The 26,420-nt window shown below is 43.3% G+C and overlaps 2 protein-coding genes across 5 annotated transcripts; both read right to left on the bottom strand.

Annotated features, from left to right (window-relative positions):
- Positions 1-217: 217 nt before the first annotated feature.
- On the bottom strand, positions 218-13,721 carry STRADA (STE20 related adaptor alpha). Of its 4 annotated transcripts, none has more exons than XM_040617482.1 (13): positions 13,677-13,721; positions 13,402-13,462; positions 12,166-12,223; positions 11,274-11,302; positions 7,603-7,705; positions 6,961-7,082; positions 6,737-6,845; positions 6,489-6,612; positions 5,425-5,596; positions 4,679-4,783; positions 3,108-3,349; positions 2,376-2,418; positions 218-1,693 (listed from the first exon to the last, which is right to left on the bottom strand). In XM_040617482.1, the coding sequence occupies exons 2-13, from the start codon at positions 13,411-13,413 to the stop codon at positions 1,541-1,543; spliced, it is 1,272 nt and encodes a 423-aa protein (XP_040473416.1). In that variant the 5' UTR covers positions 13,414-13,462; positions 13,677-13,721; the 3' UTR covers positions 218-1,540. The 4 variants fall into 4 exon arrangements, with proteins under 4 accessions (XP_040473416.1, XP_040473417.1, XP_040473415.1 ...); XM_040617483.1 differs by lacking the exon at positions 13,677-13,721 and adding an exon at positions 13,648-13,665; XM_040617481.1 differs by lacking the exon at positions 13,677-13,721 and having other exon boundaries at positions 13,378-13,639.
- A 576-nt stretch (positions 13,722-14,297) lies between these two features.
- On the bottom strand, positions 14,298-26,351 carry CCDC47 (coiled-coil domain containing 47). The gene is made up of 13 exons (XM_040617479.1): positions 26,237-26,351; positions 24,031-24,296; positions 23,798-23,905; positions 22,293-22,467; positions 21,864-21,985; positions 21,165-21,230; positions 20,164-20,265; positions 19,195-19,305; positions 18,541-18,626; positions 17,226-17,284; positions 16,364-16,473; positions 16,022-16,189; positions 14,298-15,718 (listed from the first exon to the last, which is right to left on the bottom strand). Exons 2-13 carry the CDS (start codon positions 24,289-24,291, stop codon positions 15,638-15,640), a joined length of 1,449 nt encoding a protein of 482 aa, XP_040473413.1. The 5' UTR covers positions 24,292-24,296; positions 26,237-26,351; the 3' UTR covers positions 14,298-15,637.
- Positions 26,352-26,420: the final 69 nt, after the last annotated feature.

Raw genomic sequence — 26,420 nt, 5'->3', positions numbered from 1 at the left:
CTGCTCTAGAAGAACACGTTCTACTGAAACTTTCAGAAAAGAGCAAAAGTAGTTGTTCACAGCTGCTTTGTTTAGTTGAAATACATTTTTGAAACACAAAGGTAGTTGCAACTTCCTGGTGAGCTGGATGAAAGCAAGGAAGGGGGAAGGGTAAGGTGCATAGGCAGCCTCTGTCGTCATTTGCCATCTGCTCCATCAGCTCGAAGAAACAGCAGACTTTTAAAAAAACTTCAGAAATATTTTATTTGTTTTGGCAAAAAATTAAGAGTTGACAAACTTTATCTAAGTTCAAGTACAGTTTATAAACACAAGGAGCTGTTGCCAGCACCACTACTCCCATCAACCACACCTACAGGACTGGATCTCAGTGCTTCACTAAAAGACTAGAAGACCTCCAGCACCCAGTCCTTGGAAAGGTCAAACTAAAAGCCTTAAATACACCTCCAAAAAACAAATACCATGGAACAGGGGAGCACTGCCTCAGCAGCAGGGCAGAGTCACACAGCCACAAGTCAAGGGCAGCCACATGAGAAGCAAGCTTTTACCTGTCATTCTGTCAGGGAAGGCAGAACAGCAACAGTAAGGGGAGGCTTAAGATCAATTCTGTACACAATGTTTAAAGAGGAGTCATGAGCAAGAGGATTTAGTACAAAAATCGACTTTTCCTCTGTGCCAGGGTAAGTCGCTGAGAACAAGCTGGTATGAGTGTTTCATGCTGTGAAACCAGCCCAGCTAAGAGGAGGCCCAACTAGTGCTGTGGGGATAAAAAAAGCTGGTACATCATACAGGCGTACACACTTGCTTTGTTGGCCCAGGCAGCCCTGGGAGGAAAGGCTGGAATGCCCCATCTGACCCAGAGTTCAGAATGCTCAGTATGAAGTGAGAGGCATCTCTCAAAAGCTCTCTCCAGAACTGGAAGAGAAGAATCCAGCACTGCAGAGGAATGCCCAATGCAGCGAGTGTGCCTGGAATGGAATCAGGCTTCTTCTATCTCCCATTTTCCATCACAAAGCAGTAACTAAATTTAAAAACATAATCCCTTCTTTCCCCATAGACTCCCCTCAGAACTTCCCCTGTGGCAACACTGCAACAGTAATCTGACTAGCTCTAGGAGAATGCCCAAAACTAAGAGCTGCCTGCCTCCCCTTAACTCTAAGGCACCCTTAAAAGAGAAAGAACCAAAGAGGGTAGGGATATGCAGCCTTCAGCTGTGATATGAGGAAGCCAGTGATTTTTAGAAACACATAAATAGAGACCATAACTACACAGACTCACTCAAATCCATTCAAGTGATCTACCAGTGCTCAGCTGCTCTGGGCACAGCACCATCTGGAATACTCCACAGTTCCTTGGGGTTGATCTTCTCCAGCTCAGGTCTGTCCACTTGTTTCCAAGCTACTTCTTAAGTAAACAGGCAGCTGAAGTTCCTTCGCAAGAACCTGTAAACTCTTCCATGTGTAACATTCATCACCTTTTATGAACAGGACCAATAAATTACAATGTCCAGAAAGCACCTCCAGAACCAGGTATAGTCCCTGTTCTAGAATTCCCAGTCATCCACATCCAGCTGCTCGAAGTTTGATACCAGCCCAAAAATGCCACTGAGATCCTGGGGCTGTGTTCCTTCCAAATTGGTGATTGGGGTGACAGGGCGCAGAAGTTCAGGGAGTGCTTCAGAAGCACGGCGCTTGATCTGCACAGAAAAGAGAGAACTCGGCTGCTGAAATGCTTGCCCACACTTGCACATCACAGTCAAGCAGCAACAGCGCGTGTGGTTACAGACAGAACAACACAATACTGTCCTCCCACCCGCAGGCATGCAGGGCTTTCACGCTGCACCCTGTAACAAAGTGCTTTGCATGCAGTCTTTTCAGCAGCACGAGTGCTATGGTCTTGACGAGATCCCCTCGGCAAAGCACCACCCAGGCCCTCGGCTCAGAGCAAGGCAGACAAATGATTTTAGGAGCAGCAGAGCTGCTGCCTCTTCCTACAGCAGAGCTGGAGCCCCCCAGCCAGCCACACAGCGGTAAGCAATGCGCAGGTCACCTCACTTTGGTCTCACTAAGAACCAGGTTAGGACTGCCTTGCCTCAATACTCAATAGCCTGTGGGTGAAAACCTGTTCTGGCACACGGGACAGGCAGATTTACACCCTCTGTTTAGGTAAGAGATGCTTTGAGAACAGCCCATCCACCTCCCAGGAGAATGTGAGGATCACCACGCTGCACTACAATTAGCCAGCAAACTAACTTAATCCTTTCCAATGGCAGAAAATGCAGCAACTCTACATTCCCACCTTCAGGTTCAGTGACACAGCAAGACGGCAACTACAGAAAAGCCACTGGTTTTTATCTACAGAATAAATGATTTCCTTACCTGTTTGAAAAAGGGATGATTAAGCAGAGTGCCTGCGCTTGGCCTGTAGAAGGGAGTTAGAATAAAGTAAGCACACAAGAAAACAGTAGCATTTAAAGGCAGGTAGGGGAAGAAAGAAGAGACCGGGGTCTTTTCTGCCCGTCTCATTTCTCAGCTATAGGATCTCTCCCTTTTGTAATCAGTAGCACTGTTTATTATGTTCACATGATGTTTTACCCAAGTAGTTCAACCTTCTGTGCAAGTTACCTACTTGCACACCCCAACATTTGGTCAAAGGAAAGTTTCTGAGCAGTGTAGCATGCTAGAGAAGTTTGTCATGACTAAAGACAATCTTAGGCTCACTACAGAGGAAAATACAGTTCTTCATCACTTCCCATTGTTATCCTCAGCTAGCTGAACAGCAGACATCCACAGTGATGGAAACTGGGTAGACAGTCTCACAGTGATGAGAAATTAAAGCTGTTCAGTTTTATTTTCCTGACATGTAGCACCACTCTACTCCACAAAGAAGGCTGCAAGATAATTCTTCAGGCTGTCTTACAGAAAGTGGCCAAAGCATTAACACTGCTCTTGGTTTACATACTTGGACTGCTTTTCTCAGTGTACAGAGCATATCCTCACTCCACTCCACTACACTTCTGGGAAGAAAACTTAAACCTCTGCTGGCTCTCACGGCTGAAGCAGCCCTAGAATAACACAAGTCTGTGACAAGCAGCTTTCACCTGGCTTTACCTGAAATCGGGGTTCCGCTGGAGGCACTGCTCTACAAAGTTATGGAAGTAGGTGGAGAAGGTCCGAAGATAAGGGTGCAGGGTTGGCTCTCCGTTGGCTGCTCTGACGTTGCTAATAGCCATGCTCTCGCCCATCCCATAGTTAGCACTTGAACGGGATGTCTTCATAGTCAGCTCATCAGCAGGAATTGTGGTGGTGTCTAGCAAGCAGGGAACAGTTCCATTCAGCTTTTCCAAGAGCATCTGGGAGAGAAAGGGCATAAGCAACATCACACACAGTAGACATTTAAGATTTCCCATGCAGGCATGGCACCCTTCTGTCTTCACATCTGTGTAATTATTAGGAAATTAAGGTTTGTGTATGAAAATTAAGGGTTATATGAAAAACGTAGCATTGTTCACCTATAAAGGAAAAGTATAAAATCAGAGAACTCTGAGGATGGGACATGGCTGCAGCAGACATGTGAGGAATCCACTGACACAGCAACTCCCTGCAACATACCAAGGAGGGTGGAGCACAGTGCAGACTCCGTGGCCATGCTCTGTGATGATAAATGGGAAGAAATGGTCCTCAAAGAACTGATAAGCAGCCCATCTGGTCCCCTGAGCCAACAGTTTTTCAAGACCTTGCCAAAATGCTACCTTTTGGTGAACTTTGCTCATTTTAATGTCATTTTAATACCAAAACACACCTCCATCCCAAAGGCTACCCGCCTCCGAGGTGCGACCACTCCTCTTTGAGTCTGTGTCCTCGATTTTTTGCAAACTTTAAACGTGAAGCCAGAGAAATTTACACCGATTACAATAAAAGGTATGTATGACTACAGTCACTCAAACTCCACCTTGAAGGTAGAAAGGATATAAAATAGCCAAGGAAATGGGGAATTTTTGGAGGAGAAGATTTTACCGTAAGTCAGGGGAAACTCCATCCCAGACTGCCTGACTCCTGGGACCGGCCGATGGGCTGAGCCTTGCTTCTCCCCCTACTTGGGACGCCTTGGGTGAGATTTAGACTAAGCACTTTTCTCGGGAATCTTAAAAATCTCTCTAGAGAGTTACTCCCTAACATTTATAGCCAGGCTGTATTATTTATAACCTTTTCAAGTGTTTTGTACTTAATAACATCATATTTGCACATGCTTTCTTGCAGAAAGTCACTATCACCGGCAATCCAAAGAACCTGTATATCTGTTGCACAAATAAAAACCGCACTGTCTAAGTAGCCAGTTGTCACAGTTTCTCACTGAACGTGACCGCACCCTAGAGTGCGGCCACGCTAGTTCATGAGCATGACTGGACTGAAGGTGCAGACCGCTATTAGTGTATCCAGAATCATGGTAGTTTAATTTACATATTAGACACAACTGGACTGGTAGTGGCATACTAGGTATCACTCAGAATTTAAACCTAGCCACACCTAACCTCCCATTCCGGTGAGGAAATTTAGAAAGCAAGGGGGCTTACTTTCTGCCAAATTACTCCATCTCTTCTAACGTAACAACATCCCAGTGCAACAAAGCATTTCCATGTGCCAGGATGAAGGATGAGGAAGGAACAATTTTTAAACCTTACCTGAGTAGAAGGCATGTCTTTAAATGGTACGTGTCCATTTGCCAGCTCACAGGCTGTTATCCCTACACTGTAAATGTCAGATTTTGCATCATAACCCTGGAGATTCTAGATGAAAAGGAGAAGAAAAATTAGCCTCACTTATATGAGATGGCATGAGCGATACCCATGATTCGATATGCAGAACAGCAAACCCAAATTATTAGAGCAGAAACAGTACAACCCACGTATAGGCTGGTTTATTGTGGTGGTGGGTTTTTTGTTGTTAGAACACACAGTTAAGGACAACATTTATTTAAATTAAATCAGCCAGCTAGTGGGGGTGACATCTACCTTAGGGCAACTGGCACCTAATGTAACACTTCGCTAACAGGAGAATCTGTAGAGGTACCTACAAGAAAACTGTTTAGTCAACTAGAACAAAGTCTACCCACTTGCCCTGTGCCCGCCCAGGTATGTTTCCTCTGGCCTCTCCCTTTTCCTTGCATTTGTGCACCTTCCTCTGAAGGGAAGGGAAAGGCAATGTGGTAACACGGGCTTCTCAGTAATTCCCCTTTTTGACAGGAACACAGGTTTTCCCTTGCTAGGGGTCACTGTGTTTAAGGTAAAAAGGATAGAGCTCATCGCAAGAAAAACCCTGTGGCTTTTGTCATGTCCCCTGCCATGTCCACCCAAACATGCCATAAGAACTCAGAAAGTTATACAGAGATACCATGTGTCACTAAAAACTAGCAGTTTTTTAAACACACCTGCTGCAAGACTTCAGGACTGAGCCAAGGCAGGACTTTGATGCTGTATTTGGGAAAGTCGTGAACAACTTTGAGTCGCTGCCCATGATTGATCATACTTAGATTACTTCGCAGGCCAGAGAGGTATACCTTCCCGTCTACAGAGATCAGGATATGGCTGGCTTTAACACTCCTGGGGAAAAAAACAAACAAACAAACAAACAAGTAAAAATAGTCAGGTTCTCTGGCCTCAAGGGCATTATGTTCCTTACAGCTTTCCCAGGAAACAGTGCAGAAGGGCAGTGCAAAGGGCTTAAGGCAGGCATAGGTAAGCTGAACTTATTTTACAGTACATACAAAAGAAATAATAACACATAATAACCTAGAAGTTTCAGCACCTGAAATGTACTCTCACAACAGAAGGATGTATCAAAAAAAAGGAAAAATATGCTAGTGGGTGGAGACAGTGATTTAGATTAAGAGAAGTTGTAGTTATTAAAGAGAAATTGATCCTTAGTGGGCACCTACAGAAAGGACAAAAGCCTACTCTGGACAGCTCAACACGCAGGCCAAACTTATTCAGCCTCCTACCAGGAGCCTGAGACTCCTAACGACCATCCTGAATGCTGTGCAAAACCTCTTCTACAAACACAAAGAGGACTGTATTCATCCACTTTGCAGGTTCCCAAAAAATGTTTCTGTGACAAGGAGAAATGCAGGACTAGGGGTTATGGACCCAGAACCTTCAATAACAACAGGGCAACCCCATGCCCCTCCACTGTCAGTCTCAATTTGGAGACTATCAATAGTATCTGAACAGAGCCTTCAACATGAGCTGCAGTTGTGACTCACAATACATAGTGGTCTTCGGGATAAGTCTGTTCCACAGTGACACTTTCATGCACTTCATTACAATCAATTATGTAATTCCCCACAAGTATCAAACTGACTTGCTCTAACAGAAAATACAGAACTTGATACTGCATTCCGCATCTCTTGAACTATCCACTCTAACGATGAAGCAGTATTTCTGAGAACTTCCAAGAGAAGGAAAATGGATCGCCTTTTTTATATTTTTTTAGTACCTATGTACATAGCCCATATGGTGGATGTAGTCAAGTGCTTTCAATACACCTTGGAGGATATATGCAATAGCCAGTTCGCTCATCCCATCCATGAAATGGGTACAGATTAAATCTTTTGCAGAACCTAAAAAGAAACAAAACACCTCTCAATTGGTCAGAAGAAAAACCCAAAACCCCCCCAAAAACTACACCTCTTAAATTTCATTTCACCAAATATGGTCAGACAAAGGTATTCCCTCTGCACCTACCATAGGCCATGAAAGATGTCACTACCCATAGCTCATTGTCAGCTATGAAAGTTGCTTTGTATGGCACGATGTTAGGGTGGTTGAAGAGCTTGGAAACATGAAGTTCCCCCTAAAATGAAAAAAGATATTTTGATTCAATTTAGTAAATGCAGGAATATGAATACAGTATTGATAAGCACGTCCTCTCCTAAACTTGCATTATGGTATTAATGGATTCCTCTTACCTGCAAGAATGTGACCATTTCATTTGTGCAGGCCTCCAAGTCCACTCTTCTGACGGTGACGTACTCTCCTGTGGGTTTATACCTGGCCAGGTTCACAACCATCAAGTCTTCAAAGCCTCTGCCTGAAAGAAAACGCATTAAAGCTTCAGCAACACTTTCTGGAATCACACACTTCTGGAGAACTCCTTCAGTCCTTGACTCTTAAATAATCTTTACAGGTGTCTGCTGAACCTATTTTTTGCCTTGTGAAAGAGTATTTGTTCTTTCAGACACCACCTTCTTTGGCATGTATCCCACTGAGCAAAATCCTTCCCCCCAGTAACATTATCCTGTCTTCCAAGTTCAGGACTGAAGCAGAAATAAAATGATTAGGCCACAGCCCCACCAAGGACAGGGACAGGTTTCAGACTGCTTCTGCTGATTTTATACTTCACACCCAGTATCGTTAACCCATCACAAGCTTCTTTCAGTTGAAAGCCTTTGGAACTAGCATCTCATTTTGTATTAAAGTAATTTTAAAATCAAAGAGGACAGGCATCTAACATCAAAAATAAGCAAGCAATCAAGAAAAGGCCAACAAATTTGCAGGTTTTTTTCTTTGCAAAGAAGAATTCTGACAATCCAGCCCACTAGTACTATTACCTATGATAGTGAGCAACTCGTAACAGCTGCTGTCTGGTAGGAAGTTGCTCATGGTGTCCCTTTTAGGGGAAGAAGCTATCGACTCGGAGCTCGCCTCATTTGTCTGCAGGGGGGAAAAAAAAAATGAAGTTAGGTCAAAAGAAATAAAGATCATGTGCTGGAAAAATCATCTGCTCCTTGTATTATTATACACCTCAAAATAATAAGACAGTACTGAATACAGAAAAGAGGTTTTAATTGCTGTTAGAATTATTTTGAATAGCTATTTATCAATTGAAATCCAGGAGATGCCTCATTTCAGAAGATCCAGACATCTGTGTTTCAAAACAGGTAACTGTAACAGACAGGTTCTTAATTACTGTAAGCTAGAACTTCTTTAGGAATATTGGATAAAGCCAATTACTACTCCCCAGGACAGCTTAAGCACTGCTGTATAGTGACTACCTTTCTCCCGTTAATTACGAACTTCTATGCCACCATCCTGTTGGCCTAAGCAAGGCCGAAGGAAAGTTTGTTTATAGCACTTCTCTGCACTGCAGCAGTCTGCATTCCCCTCCGATGCTGGGGGCTTCTGGTTCTCAGCTGCTCTGTGGTAAGACCAGCACAGCTGAAGCTGCTTAACTGAATGGTAGAAGTGATGAATCAACTTAGCCCAAGATATGAAGACCAGACACACATGAAGAGAAGCTCCAAATGAAAGCAAAAAACTTAACTGCAAAGCATTAACACTTACAGGAGGGGAAAAAAGAAAAGAAAAGACAAGACCCCACACCACATGGGGAAGCAGCACTCCCAAGCCTCACAGCTTCTCTTCACTACGTCTAACATAAGTTATCTGCTTTATTTACACACACATAAATCTTTCCAACAGGATTTTGCTTAAGACAAACTTCAATGTTCTCGCAAGTTCCACTACACTAATTCCCTCAAGTTTCCAAAGTCACAAGAACATCCTAACAGAGGTCCAAATTTATTTGGTGGCTAAGATCAGATTTAGTTATCTCTAATTTCCAGCACATTAACTCCTCCTGACATTTGGAATTCCAGATCATTTTTTCCACCTCATTCTTTATCAACTGCAAGTGCCCTTTATCAGACCTTTCTCACGGTACATGAAGCAGAAAAGGCTTGTGCATGTTCCTTAGAGTGAAAGCAAATACTCTTTTTCCCATCACTGAAAGATGGAAACAACAGAGTGACAGCTGAACAACAAGGAACTTGCTGTTCTACACTCAGTCCAGGGCGCACATAGTGTAATAAGCACAGATGGAAACTTGCCATAAATGACCTTTGGGTCCCTGAGTATACTTCGGGAGTAAACTAAGTCACACTTCCCAAATTCTACCTTTTCAACTGACTTTGAAGAGCACATATTTTACCCCTCTTTGCCTACCTTTATAATAGGTGTATTTTTCAGTTAAGGGAAAAGGCAAAACCTAAGATTTGTGAACAGTGCTATGGCATAATTTCAGCTCAAACAAGTCTAGCACAGCAACTCAGTTCTGTTTCACAATAGCTAACCCCCGAGATCTCAGCAATCCCAAATCCTTTATTCTAGTCTTAACACTACACAGTGCTTTTCCTTGGTTAAGAACAAACAGTGACTTCCCATTTACAATTTCAAACTTCTGTTAAAGATGCCTGTCAATTCTGATCTTAATTGTATCATTTGTTACTTCTTCCAGCAATTTCACAGTCCTGTCAACAGCAAGACTGCCAGGAGAGACACACAGGCAGATGGAAACCTCTGAAGCAGAAAGGCACCACCAAGGAAATGAAAGCAGGAGGCTCTGATAAGCAGTGTTATGGAGCAATGACAGCTGGCGAAACACTGAGCAATATGTAAGTGGTTTGCTTTATTAAAGTCCACTCCAGATATAGCATAAGCCAACAAAACAGATGCAAAATAAATAAATAAATTTAATCTTATTAATGGTGTATGTTGTTTCAACATTAATGGAAAAATACTGCAAATTCCCTTTTTAAGTCTTCCAGTGCATCAGAGGTCTTCACTCACCTCTCTTCATGTTAGCAGTGACCAATAACTGAGTTAATGCAAAAAAAGCTCTACCAGAAACTTATTGTAGTACAAGAGTTTAAAAAAAAGAGAAAAGTTAAACTGAAATGTCATTTATGAATTACTGCAAAAAAGCTCCTCAGTAGTTTCACACGGGACAGCTTTTGGTGTATGGTCAAAAGCAAAAGCAGCTGCAAAATGAAGTCACATATGACTAGCTTTATAGCATGACATTCATTAAGAGCTAGCTTTCTGGCTTGTTGATCTGATTTTAATTTGAGATAGGTTGTAGGAAATTAATCTTTGAAAAGCAACTACTGTTATAAATGCCATGAGACAATAAGTTATGTGATGCTAGCAAGGATCTGCGTTTGCCAAATGACATTGATCTGAGTTAGGAAGGAATACCGGGTTTTGTTCTGCTGCCTGCCTCTCCACCTCCTCATTCCCTCACTTTCAACACAAGCAACAAAAAATTTCCTCCCACCCCTCTCCCAAAATCATTGTACCTTTTTCTATAGCCCTGCAGGAAAAAGCAAGCTTTTATTTAGATGCAAAAATCAAAATGAGAGTCAGAAATACTGCTGCAAAAATGCCCAAACCCTAAGTGAATATTTCAACAAAGACAAAACAGATGCTAATCTCAATTTGCTTCCAGTCCAGTATACATGTAACACTCAGCAATTTTAAAAAAGGTGTGAATTTACTTGCCTTTCCACAAAACATTCCATATACATCTCATATTTTCAGCTTTGTTTGTGCCAGTAAATTACAATGGCACAAAAATCAGTTATAAGCAGCTTGAACTGACACAGTTATAATCAAATCACACTTAATTCATGTTTGTAATTAGCTTAAACTAAAGCAACACCTGCACACTGAAATGTTTCAATATGGTATGGGTAGGTGGAAAATCATTTAGACAAATATATTCTATCCTAAGTTGTGTTATTCTATGAGTGTTGTTCATTATGAACCAGATGGCGTGCTATCAGGGCCTGCAGAACAAAAAGCATCAAGGTAAAGTTTTCAACTGCCAGATTCTGGCTGTATGTTTTTAAACAGACATTCCATGTTTCTAGTGATTTTAGTTTTTAAGAGGCAAAGCTCTCCAAGCACGCACGGAATTGGCTCTGAAGATGACCAGACAACAGAAGGTAAAGTCACCTCAGCTGAAAACTGCATAATGTTTGGTTTTGATGCTGGAGCCTCTGTTGTGGCTGCTCTACAAGGAAGAGAAAGGAAATTGGAATCAATGTGTTCAGAAGGGAACACTGGTTTTGAATGGCCAACATAAAATTATTTGGGCCTAGTCCCATAAACTAACCTCTTCCTTTTATACTAAAAGGCTGCTATAAGAGATTAGCGTCTTTGAAGAATCAGATCTAAGTCATCTCAAAAGAAAGACCCTTGGGGGGCTGGGGACAACACAAATACAAATCCAAGAGATTAAGTTTAAAGTTTTGAACTTGTCACATATAGTTTGAAAACCACACACCAAAATCTCCACTCCAGGGTGAAACCTGTTTCCACACTTGTAGAGCTAAATATAGAGATGAGATATATAACTAAGATAAAAAGAAAAATCAAACTTCCACAAGGAATACTCTCCATGCAATGAACCACAGCACCACAGCCTGCAAAAGTCACTTACTTTTCTCCGAGAGTCACCCGGAGGCTGCTCTGGAGTAAAGAAATTAATTGTTCACCATGTTGTGTTCAACAGATACCCATTAAAAATATAGCTGGAAAACTGAGTAAATAACCCTGCATAATACTTTTTGATACCAAATATATACAGTATATTTTTTACACAAAGACATTTAATTTACACATAAGGATGCAGCACTAAAAATAATCAAATTGCAGTACAAGTATGGGCATTAAAGAGATTCAAATAGTGCAACTGTTCATATATTTGACATAAATGGAAAGTGACACATTTTTTAAATTATACCTCTAAACACATTCAAAAATGACCTATCTGCTTTGCTTAAATACTGAAGAAACTATCAAAAGTTCATTTACAGTGATGAAAATTCTTTTACTTCACCTGGAAGCTCAAGATCTAGACCTCTTTTCTATGCTCAGATTGCTTTCCACGACACTGATCAGGAATTCTGCATCCTAATGGGCAATTTTGTTTGTTATGCACAAAGCAGAACAGAAACCAGTCAGCATTCCCGCAGGCACACTGGGGAGCCATCATCAGAGTTTCAAAATCCATTTTTACTCAAAAAATTATAATTAACCTTCCCAAATCTCAAATTATCTTTTCATAGCAAAAAAGTGGTTATGCTAAGGAGTAGAGAATTCAGGGTCTGAAAACAGTACCGCCCTCAACTGATTTCCAAATAACTCGCTAGATCTTGGATGCTTCCATATTAGCTTTTATGGTAAGCCAACATGGATAACACACTATGGTGCTACAACCAGATTCATTCATCTCTTTTACTGTTAAGATATATATTTACAACCAAATTAACAGACCTTGTGGCTAAAATAAAACATTTCTAACAATGTCATCTAATGATAGGAAAACTTACCTCCAAACAGTTCGAACTCTCTTAAGCCCTCAACAATGAACTTTTCAGACACCCACCGCTGAAACAAACAAACAAAAAAATCCCCCAGATAATTAGTTATTCCATGCAAAGAGAAGTGTCTTTTCCCCATCCCCCACAAAATAATGTAAGATTCATAGCGCTTCAAGGATGCTACTGTGGTCTGAAACTGATTAACTGCCAACACCAGAGTTGCATCCTTACTTTGGACAAGGATATTCTCTTCTTGTGCCACTGTGACGGCATGCATTCAGCAACCACACAGGTGCTACTGCTTTTCCTGACCGGCATGCACTGGCCATAAAGTTAACATCATTTTAGATCATTCAAACAAGAACTTTTATACATGCACATACAGTAAAAACCGTAAGTGTGCTACAACTCTCTTACAGGCAAATAAGAGTTGCTTGTTTGGGTGTAACAGGTATAAAAAAAGCTTCAACTATTTACAACGAGGTGATGTCTTAAAGAACTTAAATACTTTGTCTATTTATCTATTGACCGAATGCAAAATTATAACATAAATACTTGAAAGCTGTTTGCTTCCACAATTCATGCTTAAATTCACATTAATTTAATGTGAATTAAATTAAATTCACAGCAAGCGTTAGGTTGTGCAGAGAAGTGTTTCTATCACTATTCAACTCTGTGATTCAAAGAAAAAATTTATTTTTGAGTGTGCACAAATAGTGCACTCTAGGATACGCGACTTTAGGTTTGCAGAATGCTGATCATGAAGTTAGTGTTAAACAAACACTGCCACACTGGAATTGGGAAAATACGGGGGAAAATAGCTTATGTTGTTTAGTGCAAGGGAAGCCAGTCCTAGAAAGCACCAAGCCTTGAGGTGACGATGACCCAGAACTCGGGTATAGAACACCACTGACCCAAGCGGTTTTCTCGCATGAAGCTTCCTCACTTACAAGTGCAGAATTACTCAAAGCGTTTAGAAACCCAAGCGAAGGTTAGGCCGCAACCCCAAGCAGCAAGTGCCGGTGGGGGGACTGAGGTGAGGGCAGCGGGCCCGGCCCGGCGCTTTCCCGCCCTTTTCAGTCACGGCGGCGTGGGCGGGGGGCGCGGGCCCTGCGGTGCTTTCCAGGAGGCCGGCCCCGCCGCCGCTCCTCTGCACAAGCGCAAGGCAGGCTCCACCGACACCCGGCGCCCGAGGGAGGCTGGAAGGCGTTCAACACTCACCCTAATCCGCTCGGGTTTACTTACAAGAAAAGACATGGAATCCGCGGGTGTGCTGCCGCGCGCAGCTCGCCAAAGGACGGGCAACCTGCGGGCACAAGAGCGGGTCACCCCCCTCACGCCTCACCCCGGGACCGAGCGCCGGGGCGGCGCTTACTCGCCCTCGCCCAGCCGGGGCCCGGCAACCCCAGGCCCGGGGGGGGGGGGGGGGGGGGCCGCGGAGCGCGGCCCTGGTCCCGCAGGGAGAGACCCGCCCCCGCCCGGGCCCCTCACCCGCTCCCCAGGCTGTGGCTGCCGCTTACCGGCAGGAGACGCCGCGCGTGTGACGCCAGCACGCCGCCACGTGACGCGTGCGCGTGCGTGACGCTGCGGCTCCCGCGCCCGCGAGCGGCGGGAAGCCGCAGGCGCCATGTTGGCTCCCTCAGAAGGCGACCGAGGCTTCGCTCCTCCGGTCCGCCCGGCCGCTCCCACCCCCCACCCCCCCGGGCACGGGGAACGCGCCGTGCCCGCCCTCGGCACCGCCTACACGGCCCCGGCTTTGACCGAGGGGGGCAAGTCCTCCGCCTCCACCTGCCCCGGCCCTCACCGGAGGGAAGACCCGCCCCCGGCCCGCCGCCGCCCTCACAGGCGCCCCGCCGTGCCCCCGCGCAGCGAGCGCCGCCTCCTGCCTGACTAAACCGCCGCTGCGCCCTCCCCAGCACAGACGATTCACATTCTTCGAGATTTTAGATGAAAGGCACACGCAGTCCAGCCAACCAGGCAGGTGGAGTGTTTCAATTATATTTTACTCTCCATTAGATTTGTTCATTTGAATGTTCGTATTACAAAATTAGCTGCCGTGGCCCACAAATGTGTGGGACTTCAGGAAAGCTGTCCGCTTCCTCAAAAGAGCACAAACTAGTACTTCCTTTCAGAGACCTCTGTGAAACAATACCAGTTTAATCTTTAAAGCAAAATAGTGCTAAAATTTCACATTATCTACATTAGTTTTGGTTTTAAATAATCTTACCAACCATTATAAAATTAATGTATTTGCATGTACCAGGTTACAGACATTTGCATTTAAATCGGTGTGAAGTATCCCATGCTGGAACAAAAAGTTTTAAAGAATTGCTGTTTCAACAGCAGCTCGTTCTTATTGCCTCAGTTTGCAAGTTTGCACAAAGTATTGAACAAGAAAATGCAAAACTGTTTCCCCACAAAACTGAAAAGTCTGTTACAAGCAACAATCATGCCTTCTAGACGTGAAGCATTTATAAAATGCAGAGCTCTCTCAGCAAAGTGCGCACAGGGGCATCCACTTCATACTCCCCATTTATAGTCAAGAAGCCTGAAATGATCATTTACCAGATGAAGAGGATACACATCCTCTGAAACTTTTTTACTTGCTTGGGGAAACTGGCAACTGGAGATCACCAAATCTAGCGTCTCGCTGAAGTGAACTCTAGGCAGCAGCTGCTGAGAACGGGAGAAGCTTTTGAGGCAAACTTGTGCAGTTGGTATTGAAGGAAGGCTAATTGAAGCTGCTAACTCACCAGGTGCTCACTCCTGAACAAACTCCATGCTGACGTTACAGACTTCACATTGTATTAAGCTTGCAGCATTCAAAATCACAAGGAGGAAACTATTGATGTGTTCCATTCCCTTGTATCTAACCCATCTGTATGTTTTACACATATGCCAGTCATGTCCACAGGTGACCTAATACTGGTTCAGTCCCTTCTTTGTAAAAAAAGAAAGTAAAAATCACTTCTATTCTACTGGGCTTAAATCCCTGAAGAATCCATACTGTGTATGGAAGGCTCTATGTTTTGTGCCTTTACAAGCTTGATGCAAATAAACACACAGTAAATGTTTATTGTGCAGTTTTCTTCCCCTTAGTTTTTCCCCCTTCCCTCCCAACAACTAAAACCAAACTTTAAAACCAAAGCGTGAATGTGTTACCAGCACATGTGGACAGGTTTACAATCTTCCGTTTTTAAAGAACAAATGACAAAAAGCATTCAAGAATATTGCATTATTTTTTTTCCAAACAGACAAGTAGCAAAAATTTGTACCACCTGGAATAAAACTGCTGAGACAAAGCTCTCTACATACACCTGCATGTTGCTGTAATACTTAAATAAGTAACACCAATGCAAGGAACAATTCTCGTAATGGCTACTAGTGTTCAAAGAAGCGTAGGATTATGGAGTTAAGTAGGTCTTTGTACCCTGTGAACTGAAATTCTGCAGGTGGCACTGAGATGCTTCTCACAATGGAGTCACATAGCTTTCACTTTGATTTGCTTCATCTTCATCTGCTTCTTCTCAAGTTTCTTCTGCTCACGCCGCAAAGCGGCTTCCTGCAGGCAAGGACATAGAGATCTGAGTGAACATCAGTGATCTCTTCAGAGCAAGCTGATCATTTCAGAAGAGCCAAACATAAAGGACCTCCAGTACTTGGGTTCACATCTAACTACATGAGCTAGCTCCTCACTGGGAGCCTTTGCATGTTTCAGAAAGCAACAGCATATACCCTCAAAGTTGTTTTCCTTCCAGCAAATAAGAAATCAAGTTGGCCATTGCCAGTATATCTACAGGCAGCCCTGGAGGTATCGCAGGAGATACGTGCCAATAGCTTGTAACAATCTCAAAGTCCACCTCACCTCCAGCCGACGCTGTTTTTCAGGATCCTCTTCATTCATTATTCGCTCCTTCTCTGCCCGTTTTTTCTCTTCTCGACGGGACTGGGCAGCCTCCTGTCTTTGCACATGGGTCAGTTTGAGGAAGTTCTCTTCCACACGAGCCCTGTTCTTGTCAGCTTTTTGTTTACCCTTTTCACAGAGGAAAGCAAATGCAGTTAATACGGATTTCCCCACAAGCAGGATGCAGTATCTCTGGCAGTCGTATTAGAAACATAAGGCTTCCAATCTTAAGATTAAGGATCCAGTGGTAGTTGTTGCAGTTTCATACAATATTCAGAAGACAGAAAAATATACTCTACTTACTTCTCTGTTCAGACGGAACTTCTTTGCTTTGTCAATAGAGTAGATAACCATGCTCATCAGAGGCAGCAAAGACTCCATGTCCTTTGGGGAAGTGTTGCCTGAACCAGGCACTGTGATAAAGCGTTTCTTGTTAATTCAGAGAGGTTGGCAGAATTTTTCTACTTGCTATAATGTATTTAGACGTATAAGATGTATAAGAAAAATCTTTCCTTATTGCTCACATTCATGAAATAAAGATGTCCTTATCCTCCTCTTTAGGAAGGTCTTTTCCAACTTAAATGATTCTATGACATCACTAAAAAAGGCATTTAGCTTTGGAGATTGCATTTAGATTCCTCACACAGCAACAGGCATTTTCCCCACACAATCCTTCTCAGTTTTATTGGTACAGATTACAAAAACAGGGGTTGAATTCAGGCTCTACCATTAGCTTCACTTGGAGCTATGGCCTTGAATTTTGAAGAGGACTATGGACTTTTCCTAGAATACATTCCCAACAGGCTGGTTTTATTTCAAACCAGGGTTAACCAAGTAACTGTGCAAGCTCCAGCTGCAAGGTGTGTAACTTAAAAAGAAGCCATCTTCCAATGGAGACTTAATACAACCACCAGCAGATATAAGAGTACAAAGTAAGATCAGTAATAGCAAGACTAAGTATGCTATTATCACAATGATGTGCCACGCAGCCCCCAGTGTTATTACTGCCTTCTATTTCCTGGTTAATCAATTAATGATCCTGTTACATGCACTGAAGTAATTCGTTATGTATCATCTTCCACAGATGACAGAACTTGAGCATGTGTTGTGCAGAAATAATGCACAACACTACTGCCCTGCTATATGCATACACCAGTTCTCTTACCATTAAATGTAAACAGAAGTGTCTTTTTAGTTTCGGGCAGTTTTGTAAGCTGACCCTCCCTGGTATGAAAGAAAAAAAGTGACTGGAATGAGTAAAGAAAAATACAGGCATATAAAGCACCTAACAATGTTAGGGAAAACCTTGTCAAGAACCAAGAGACACTTGCAAACTACCTGAATACAATAAACAAGATTAAAAGCCTGGCTGTGTAATAGTTCCACACTATTCAGAGTCCTGAAGTTTTACTCAAAAACACCCAGTGAAAAGGCATTAATGTAAAAATGTACAGCACCATCCAATCCAGTTCAGAGGTCATCTGAGCCCCTTAGGGGGCTGTATATTTTTTAGTGACATTCAGTTGTACATATGCCCCATTGTTCATACTACTATAAATCTTCTATAAATATCAGTTAGGAAAAAAAAACACCAAACCATTTTCTGAAGAATTCAAAACTCTGCAGTATTCTAGTGTAAGAAAGTCAGACCTACATCTCACAGATCCTCTAAAGCCTAGCAATTTCAGTACAAGGTACACGTACTGCTCTCTTATAATTAAATCAAAGCATGTTCCTTTTTTTGGAGGACAGTTACAAGTTTTGATATGAATCATTTATTTATATGCCTGTGAGCATAATACACCCTTGCAAAAACCTACATGATAGATAAGATAAATCACCCACCACTTGGCAATTCTGAGGCATTCTCTAAGACTAGGAGGCTTTGAGAAACAGAAGAGATACTGCTGCTATGTATTTCTGAAGCACAGCTGAAAATCAACCTGAACAACATACCCAAGCAATGGATTCAACAGCAGAATGCTGAGCTGTATCAGCTAGAGAAGGGCAAGCAGCCTTGGCGTTTTGTTTTTTGATTTTTTTTACACCCCAGACTTGACTTAAACCTAGTACTCAATGCATTCAAATAACATCTGAGTTAATGTATTGAGTTCTCCTCCTGCAGTGTTATTTCTTGGCCCTTAAAACTCTAACATGCTGTATACCTCTAGTGGGATTATTCCATTGTTTCCCATACAGGTGTGCACACTGTAGCTGCTACGTGTTACCTGAAATTTGTAGCTGCCCCAACTACAGCATAACCAGCAAAAATAATTATTAGGGCAATAGAGCACCTTGATCTTCTAAACTAATGCAGCATTTGGAAGCATAGGGAGTGTATTTATTCACCTGTTTCACCTTTGCTCCCAATTTCTTTGTGTGCATTCTAGCAGGCTTCACACTGCAAATGAGTTTGTCAGCCTCTATTTTGCTTAGTGTTACAATAGCTACAGGGAGGAGAGATCTAGCTTTATACGTACTCTTGCATAAGTTTTGGACCGGAGAACTGGTCCGAGAATTGGACAGATTCAATCTTGTCAGCATAGTGCGTGAGGAAATGTATCATCTAAAAGAGAAAATGGGGTTAGTTTTTCCCAACACCAATCCATCTGCAGCCTACCCACTCCATATGGGCTTGCCAAAGTGTCCATATATCACTCAGAAACTTGCTATGCTCAGCTTGCCACAATGACATTGAAATTTAAACTGTCAATTATTTTTTTTGCTTTTGCTATAGAATGGACCTCAATACATGGAATTAATGTGAGGAATGCTGACGTTAGATATCTAACTCATTGCAGATTTTCCAGTTAATTTGGCAACATGTCAGCTTTGAGGACCTGCAGACACCGTCACCACCCTCCTTTGAACTTGGCTGTTAAAGATAACTTCCAGGCTTTGAAAGGCAGTTTTAAGCCTGCAGTTCACGTTGATATGTAACAGGAATAAAGACATGAGAATTACGTGCTTCTTCCAGCCCTTAAGCTTTCTTAGGATCTTGATTTCTCTAGATCTCACTAGGGCTGTTTGGCTCTCCTGTTCTGATGTTTACAGGAGATAAAGATTAGAACTTTTTTGCAGAGGCCAGTGCCAGGGTTACCAAGGAAGATTCGTATTCATTCATTCAAGATTACCTTAGCATCCATCATTCCCTCTGTGACCTCCCCCATCTCTGACAAGATAGCCAGTGAATCTGGAAGCCCATATTTTGCACCAGACTTAGGTTTATCACTGCAGAACTCACTCTGTTTCAAAGAGAACAAGGGGAAAGAAATAAACATAAACACAAGCTTGTAAATATCTCAGACTGAACCATTCCAGCACAGTGGGACTCCTAAAAGTACCTGAAAAGAAACACTACAAAAATTACACTTAGCTGAGTCACGCCAGTCTGGCTGGGGACATTCCAAATGTAAAAGGTAAATCATGTCATATCACCAGTCTTTTAAATAGTCAGTACTTTAAGGTAAAAGATAAAACAATTCTAATACATCCACGCTGGAATGCTCAAAGTGGATTAAGGCTTTTCTCACATTGTTTGATAACAGAACAAAATCAACTAGCATCCCATCAACCTTCTTTAGTGCTGTTGCTTGGGACAAGTTATGAGAGAAAAGATTCACAAACCACTGCTTGTTATCACTGGATTTTTTGCAAGTGGCAGAGCTCGACCATATGGACAGCTTTAATTTTAGATTGCATAAAAGATGACTTAGACACAAACTTTCCATATCACATATTGCTAATTAAGTCCACTCTTCAATCCTTGAAAGTCATTTGTGCAAATTAAATGAGGTCAAGCGACACTCATGTATCCTGACAATACACTTCAGCCTCCTCCCAAATGATTTCTACACCAGAAGGAAGATGTAAGCTGCTTTTGACTGCATCTTTTCCCGCAGTTCTGACAGCAGCTGGCTAGTACTTCAGGTGTTTGATAGCATTAGACTTCCATCCATTAGATGAAAATGTCTTACACAGAAGATTTCAACAGGTCAGTCACAAGTTTTCAACTGTTCCCAAGAAAATAAGCCATCTACAGATCAGAGGTTCTTACATCCTATCATTTATCATGTTAGTATTCCCAACATGAACATACTTACCAGGTCCTGCATCTCTTTTTGAAGTCGCACCAGTGCTTTTCTCGTTCCAACAGCAAATACATAGGTGTCCATGTCTTCATCATTCATTGTTACTTTTATTTGCTGTGGGACAGAATGTTATTAGCCCTGATCAGATTTATACGAATCTGCATTCAGACTATGGGCCAAATGGAGACCTGTGTCACAGTATGACTTCAGTGTTTGTCTGACACTTTGATTCGTAGAACAAAGATTAAGTGAGGCCATACACAGGTAAGGTAAAGGTTGCAGATTTAAAGCTTCTCAATGTGCCTTAAGGTAACGTACTTTTAAACTGTATTGAGTACTCAGTTCAGTATTCTGGTATAATGCCAGAGTGTAACAACAGTGACTAGAACAGCAGAGTTGTAAGACTCATTCACAGTGCAGATATCCATTGTTTATTAACAACTGCTGACATCTAGATTAAGTATTTTTAACAGATATGGGTAAACACAATTATAGACACACGGAAAGGGTATTCAGAGTGCACACAGCCATTGTTCTTCCAAATGTAACCTCTCTTGGCATTTATGCAGTTATGAGATTATCCTCATCTCTAAGAGCAAGGCAGAAAGTAACTTTACAGGATGTAATATCCAGGCCAGCATATGCATTAAGCAGCTCTGTTCAGGCAGACTGAACAGACAGAAAAGCAATCATTAAGTATTTCAGATTGTAAAACCGCTTTTTATCAAGATGAGGTCTTGAAGCATGATAGACTGTTCACAAAACCACTCAAACAATAACCACCATAGATAAAATAATTTCCAGACATCAGCAGTTTGCATTCCACTGGCAGAAAAGAAACACAAACAATTCTTTCAGATTGTTTTGACAGTTACTGAACTGGAAGACTGGGAATAGTATAGAAAGACACCTAGCAGTTCACTTGTGTGTGCCAAGAACAATCAAAAGCAGCAGAGCAGAACCAAAGGAATTAAACAATTTATCAAAGTTAATCTAAATGGCTGAGTACATACCACTTGGTCAGAAGCTGGCCTCATCATCCGGGCAAGAACATTCAGCAGGTCTTGTCTCTTAAGAAACTAAAAAAAGTTTGTAAACAAGAAGAAGATAATTCGATATACCTAGAGTGCAGCATTTCATTGGCAGATAGCAGTGGGGCTCAAGGGAAAAATAGGACAGTTTGAAGCTAAATTATTCTATGAAAAACATCTTCTAAGGGCGCTTTAGAAGTCGCCTATACTGCTCAAAAGCAGGCATACTTTCTGCATTAGGTTAGTTTCTCAGGGCCTTGCTCCATTAAGTTTGGAGCTGAACCAACGTGTGGGGCTACTCCATCCCTGGTGCTGGACTTCCTACTTGTCTTTGTCGTACTTCCTTGGAATTCCTGTTGGTCCATTCCTCCAACTAAAGTCCCTCTAAACGGCAGCTGGGCTCTTCAGCATACAGTTACCTCTGTTTATGCTATACTTCAGCTTTCTATACTATTTCTGTAAGCTTTGACTCTTACCTACTTCGGTGGGCAGAATACAGCCCTGTATGGATCTTTAGTCCAACCAGTCTTCCCTTCACGTGTACATATTCAGAACCCTGTATCTGAATGTGAGCAGAAGAGTCGAGCTGGGATTCTTTGTTGCTCACACTGGCATGGAAAAGCCTCTAAAACCTGCAAACTGGTGACAGGTAAACAGTACTACAAACTGCCTCATCCTTACCTTTAACTGGATGAGCATTCCTTCACAGCACACCCTTCCAGAACACCACAAGTTATATATATGTTCATTTTCTTGATTTAGTTTCCCAGTGCTTGTAGCTTCTTTATTAGTGCCATCGTCCCCTGAAGAAAACAACAATGAACTGCAATCTAAAAATCGCAAATTTAAACACCAAAGTTCATCAGTATAGAGCTCTGCTGTTGCTGGATTACTTCAATATCCCCGTGATGCTGCTGAGTAATTTATACTACAGCACCATAATTAATTTCAATACCAGAAGACTGGCACGCTGTTTGTCTACACACAGAGCTCTCATTTGTGCTGTCACGCATCTGCATCAGAAAGCATACTCTCCTCTATAGTCCACATGCTGGCCTAAAACCAGGTTTACTCAAACTAAAAATGGATCTAAGTCGTTATGGAACTCACCGACAAGAGCAAAGTTACTTTCTAGCAGCTCCCTGTGAGTATTGAACCATGCATGAGCCAGACGGTTGTTTTTGTTCTTCCCAATGATGTAATTCATGATGTAAGCAAGAAGTCCTGTTACCATCAGGATCTCCATGTAGTAACTCTCCCAACTGTTCTGAAGGTGAGCAGGGACCTACAGTAAGTGAATGGAGACTGTCTTTTACACACTGAATGAGCAGATTCCACATACACAAACAATTTGGAAAATGCAGAGTACTGGAGAAACTTCATCCCAAACACAGCAATAAGCTTCACAAAGGCAACAGGACAGAGCTAAGCCTACATAATGCATTTGGCTCTACTGGGACACAGTAATCTTACATGAAACAACAGATAACAGCGTTCCCAAAATACCTGGCCTATACAAACAAAATAGTTCTCTCTTCCAAGTGAGCCTGTGCTAGCACTTGATGCCTTGCCCATCACATCATTATCTGATCATCACGTAACTTTTGTTGAAATCTAAACACCCAGTGTCCAGGAGCATTTTCAGGACAATACCAAGAGCCAGACTGCAGGGGGGAGCAAGGGAGCCTGCCAGACTTGCCATCTTCAGAGAACAATTAGCTGTTTTGCTATCACTGTATCACCCTTCAGTCATAAAAGTACCCAAACCTTACTTTTCACTACCAGGGCCAGCCACAATACTTAAAAAGAGATGTTACAGATAATAAAAACACAGACCTCAAGCATTGGATCATTCTGTAAAGGACTCTCTTGGGATGTAACAAGATGGTGATGCAGGGTGGACAGAGAGATTTGCTTCAAAAACCATCCAAGTCAATTTATAATCTGAAACTTTAGCCATAGACAAGCTAAAAATACACTGTTTACTGTAAGCATATGATCATCGCAACCTCTTCTTTACATGTTGAAAAAGCACCCAGACATTCTGAGATGTATCTAGTTTTTCTCTGGATTAAACGAAGGTCATCACTCTAGCTCCTCCACTTCTCCCCCACAGTCATATAGGTAAAAGCAGCTAAATCATAAAACGCTTTCGTCAAAACTATGTTTGAAAAGGTTTGTTTTAACGAAGAATTTCATGATCTATATTCCAACTGCAGTTCTCAGTTTGAATACAGAATAGAGCATTGATCCAAGGACAGGAGTTCTAGAAGCTTAAAATAGAGATCAACAGACCAAAGGTACCTGCCCTGGCAGTTTTACTTCAGGAGTTGCTATGTAAAGTAGCATCAACCAATGCAGAAGGGCATGGAACTGGGAGCTAGCACACCTGGATCGTATTCTGCTGCTGTCCTGTTGTATTATTTCAGGTATTTCTTGTCTCCATACTTCTCCTGTTTCTGCACTGTCTCTTGTTAATTTAAATAATAAATTTTTTAGGACAGGTTCTGTCTTACACGTGTGTTTGTACACAATGAGATTATTGGCACACCACCTTAAAAAAAAAAAAAAGTGATGAAATACCAAACAGAAAGCAGATCAACATTTATACCTACATTAACTATTGTTATGGGGTCTTTATTTTTGCTATGAGATGCATCTGGTTTCTCTTCATAGCCTTCAAATTCCTCATCATCATACGGTTCACTCTCAGTATCACCCTCCTGAGGGACAAAATCACACACAGCGTAAAAATCCAAAGCCGGGTAGGTCAAATCCAAAAAGATCAGCTGAGAAAGGTGCAGAGGTACTATTAGGAAACACACAGAGGAAGGAGATGAGGCATTACCTGTGCATCTGCGTCATCAAAGTCTTCCTGATTCTCATCCTGACCTTCAAGCTCTACAGTTGCTTCTTCTTCATCATCTTCTGTAGTGATGATCCTCTGAGGAGACTCTGTGACTGCATCTTCATTAACATCTTCAAATTCAGCAAAGTCATTATCATCGTATTCCATAATGTCATCTCCATCCTCGAATTCATCATACTTTGCCAAAGAAAAACTCCATGGGATGAACAGGACAGCAATAAAAATATATAAATTCTTCATTTTCACTGGAAGAAAAAATTGATCAAACATTGCAAAAAACCCTCATCAATTCTGTTACATCACACCTACAGTAATACCCAACTTTCACGAATGAAAACGCTGTCAAGACTAGAGAGAAATAAACCCCTGCCTGATCTTGCCATCTTCTGTATAAAAGAAGTGAATACTATTACAAGAAAAAATAACTTTGAAGGTGAGGTTCTAGACTCTCTGGCTTGAAGCAGGAGCAGCCGAGGCAGCAGCCAGTTCACATCTGGCCAGGCTGTTCAGATGAGCAAGTTCTGGAAGCAGAGAAGTTCCACTATAAAACTGACTCTCCAATAGCATCTCTCAGTCAGTCAGCATTGCTGCCAGCTCATTTCAAAGGCCACACACTGTGCCTACAGTTGTTACTAATTAGCAATTAGACACAGTCAGATCAATGAATGTGTAACAGCAGCAGTAAATCTTAAAATGTATTCATGTACTTTTAACAAATGCTGTGATAGCCCCTGCTACTTTAAAAGTGCTTAACTTTGATTTTCTAGACTGTATGCTCAGAATCGGGTCCCACAGCATCTCAGCACTACTGCTGTTTAGAGAGAGAGACCTCTTGTTGTAAGCTCTACAAACAAAAGCGGGAAGAGGATGGATACTGCACTGGTGCCCAGAACAACAAACAGCAAACTGGGGCTCATGAGACCAAAGCTCTCTCCCCACACCTGCTAGAAACCTGCAGAGAGTTTGACAGGTCTCCTTTTTTTACCCTCAGCTTCCCGTGCCTTTTTTGCTTGATCTCCCAACATTCCTGGTCTCCCACTAAGGCTGTAGGTGCCATCACCAAGGTCCAAACTACAAGCCCCGAAGGGGCAGCGATTACCCTCTGCATTTCACAGACAGCTAAGGAGCGTCAGCTGCATCAGGCATGGCAGTAAGAATCATTTTACTCCCTCCCGCGAGCAGATCTTAGTGGGAACTTGAATGTTGATGAGAATGTTCTCTTAGAAACTTGAAATAGAAACAATTTGTTTCTAAATTAGCCCAGCAGTCCTCCGAGTACCACATGCAGGGAACCCACTGCTACAAATGACAAGGACGGCTAAAATAAATGCCTTTGTCAAAGACTTCTCATTCTAGCAAAAACCTGAACGGAACATGTAACAAGAACATTAACCCAGATGGAAAGAACAGCAAGGCAGAGACCAGGAATTTAGCATGCTGTTTGGGTACATCACAATTCTGCAGGAACTTAACAGAAAACCAAAATGCTATTTACGTATGACAGAATTTGCATTCAGAGGTTACAGACACTGGGACAGCGGCAACACCTGCTCCACCAAACCCCAACAGTTTCAGGAGAAGAATTTCGAGACTCTTTGGGCACACCCACCTACAAAAGGCCCTACAGCCCCATAAAGTTTTACGCAAAATAAACTTGTGCGGCTGCCGGCAGAGGTGCAGAACCAGGGACGGACGAGACCCAGACCCGTTGCCCAGCTCGGCACCTCTGCCCCGGGGCTCAACGCGTTCCGCGCACACGTGCTTCGGCGGCCCCCGCCCCCCCCCACGCAAGGGGACCCGACTCGCCCACCCACCCCCGCACCGGAGAGCGGTGGCGGTGGCACCCACCGGTGCCCCTGCTGGGCACACGCCGCGCTCCCGGCTCCGGCCGGGGACACGAGCCAAGGTTAGCGAGCCTGAAACCAGCCGCCGGGCGCCCCGGGGCACGGCCCCCCCGCCCTGCCCCAGGGGGTGCCGAGGGCCCCCGTCCCCGCGGGGGGCAGCGCAGACCCCGCACGCCCGGGGCCACGGGGCCCAGCCACCCCTCTCGGGGGGCACGATGGGGCCGAGGCCATTAACGAGAAGCGGGACGGGAAGGGGGCGGGCATGCGCCCCGCGGTGTGCCCCATGGCGGCGCGGGACCCCATGGCGGCGGAGCGCGGGGCCCGGCCCGGGGCCGCCTTACCTGAGTCACGCGGCGCCGCCGCCGCCGAGGCCCGGCCCCGCGCCGCCGCCTACGTGCCCTACGTAGCGCCGGGCATGCGCACTGCGGGGCCCCGCCGGCCGCCCGGCCTGCCTGCACGCGGCCGGCCCCACACGCGGGCGGCAAGCGGGAGGGGCCCCCGTGGGCGAGGCGGCCGATGGGCCGC

The sequence above is a fragment of the Falco naumanni genome, chromosome 18, assembly GCF_017639655.2.
Source record: "Falco naumanni isolate bFalNau1 chromosome 18, bFalNau1.pat, whole genome shotgun sequence".
Lineage (NCBI taxonomy): Eukaryota > Metazoa > Chordata > Aves > Falconiformes > Falconidae > Falco > Falco naumanni.
The sequence above is the reverse complement of the archived record's forward strand: the minus strand, read 5'-3'. Positions and strand labels throughout refer to the sequence as shown.

Coding starts and splice junctions, on each gene's coding strand:
- STRADA (XM_040617481.1), bottom strand. CDS start 13,413: ATGTCTTTTCTTGTAAGTAAACCCGAGCGGATTAGG. Junction 6,613..6,736: donor GACATCTTTCATGGCCTATG/GTAGGTGCAGAG, acceptor GTTTCTTTTTAG/GTTCTGCAAAAGATTTAATC. Junction 5,597..6,488: donor CATATGGGCTATGTACATAG/GTACTAAAAAAA, acceptor TTTTTTCCCCAG/GAGTGTTAAAGCCAGCCATA.
- CCDC47 (XM_040617479.1), bottom strand. CDS start 24,291: ATGAAGAATTTATATATTTTTATTGCTGTCCTGTTCATCCCATGGAGT. Junction 21,986..22,292: donor AAGTAACTTTGCTCTTGTCG/GTGAGTTCCATA, acceptor TGTTTTCTTCAG/GGGACGATGGCACTAATAAA. Junction 16,474..17,225: donor ACTTCTGTTTACATTTAATG/GTAAGAGAACTG, acceptor GCTTTATCACAG/TGCCTGGTTCAGGCAACACT.